The sequence below is a fragment of the Penaeus monodon genome, chromosome 32 (genome assembly GCF_015228065.2).
Source record: "Penaeus monodon isolate SGIC_2016 chromosome 32, NSTDA_Pmon_1, whole genome shotgun sequence".
Taxonomy (NCBI): domain Eukaryota; kingdom Metazoa; phylum Arthropoda; class Malacostraca; order Decapoda; family Penaeidae; genus Penaeus; species Penaeus monodon.
The window spans coordinates 17,849,286-17,850,062 of NC_051417.1; the positions used below are offsets into that span (position 1 = coordinate 17,849,286).

The following is a 777-nucleotide window of genomic DNA, read 5'->3' on the forward strand; positions in this document are numbered from 1 at the left end:
GACTATGTGTATCGCTGACTATGTATGAGCAGTGCAAGCAAACACGTGTAAGCAAAGTGCGAAATATCTTGTATGGCGTCGTACGTCTGGCAGCAGAGCAAAAACATGAACCAAACGTGAACATACCAAGGACACTGCACATGAATAATCGTTCTACTTGAAGAAAAAGTGAGAAAATATACAGTAATATTATTCTTTATCTAGGAAAGTCCTCTGCAGGTTTTGTTTTTACAAGTATTACAAAACTGCAACGTTCAATTCAAGTTCAGATACGTTCTCTCTCGTGCCGAAGCAAACGTTCTGCCACATACTGAAGAGCACGGGCCCGACCATCCCTTGTTGTTCTAGTGGCCTGTCCTTCCTTGCGTAAAATTAGTAGAGTTTTGCGATTAAGTGCAAAAATGGCGCAAATAACAAGCCTCGAAGACCCACTAACGGACGATATCACTGACGAGCTACTCAGTTTTCTGACAGACCTCCAAAATAACTCGCCGGCGCTGGAGCTCGACGTAGATTTGGACCAAGACACATTGCCGTCCTTTCATCAGCTGGATCCCATTGCACCTTGTGAGACATGGAGTATATTGAGTGAAGATATCTGCGGACTAGATCAAGAACACATCGATGATTTTTCGTTCGATTTCAACTTCAGAACCAACTTTAAAACACTAGTGGAAAAAGACAAGATGGGTGGAGAAAGTAACGATGTGTATGCTAATGTGGATCACGTGCAGCCTGCGCAGAGTGGCAAGTGTATTCAAGTACCAGAGAGCGTCT

At 43.5% G+C, this 777-nt stretch overlaps 1 protein-coding gene across 1 annotated transcript in view; it reads left to right on the forward strand.

Moving 5' to 3' along the window:
* Positions 1–31: 31 nt before the first annotated feature.
* Positions 32–777, forward strand: part of LOC119593684 — a gene marked incomplete at its 3' end in the record, with an annotated part of 6,178 nt that continues 5,432 nt past the window's right edge. Inside the window, 1 exon segment of the mRNA XM_037942641.1 lies at positions 32–777. Coding sequence (XP_037798569.1) covers positions 402–777 — 376 coding nt within the window.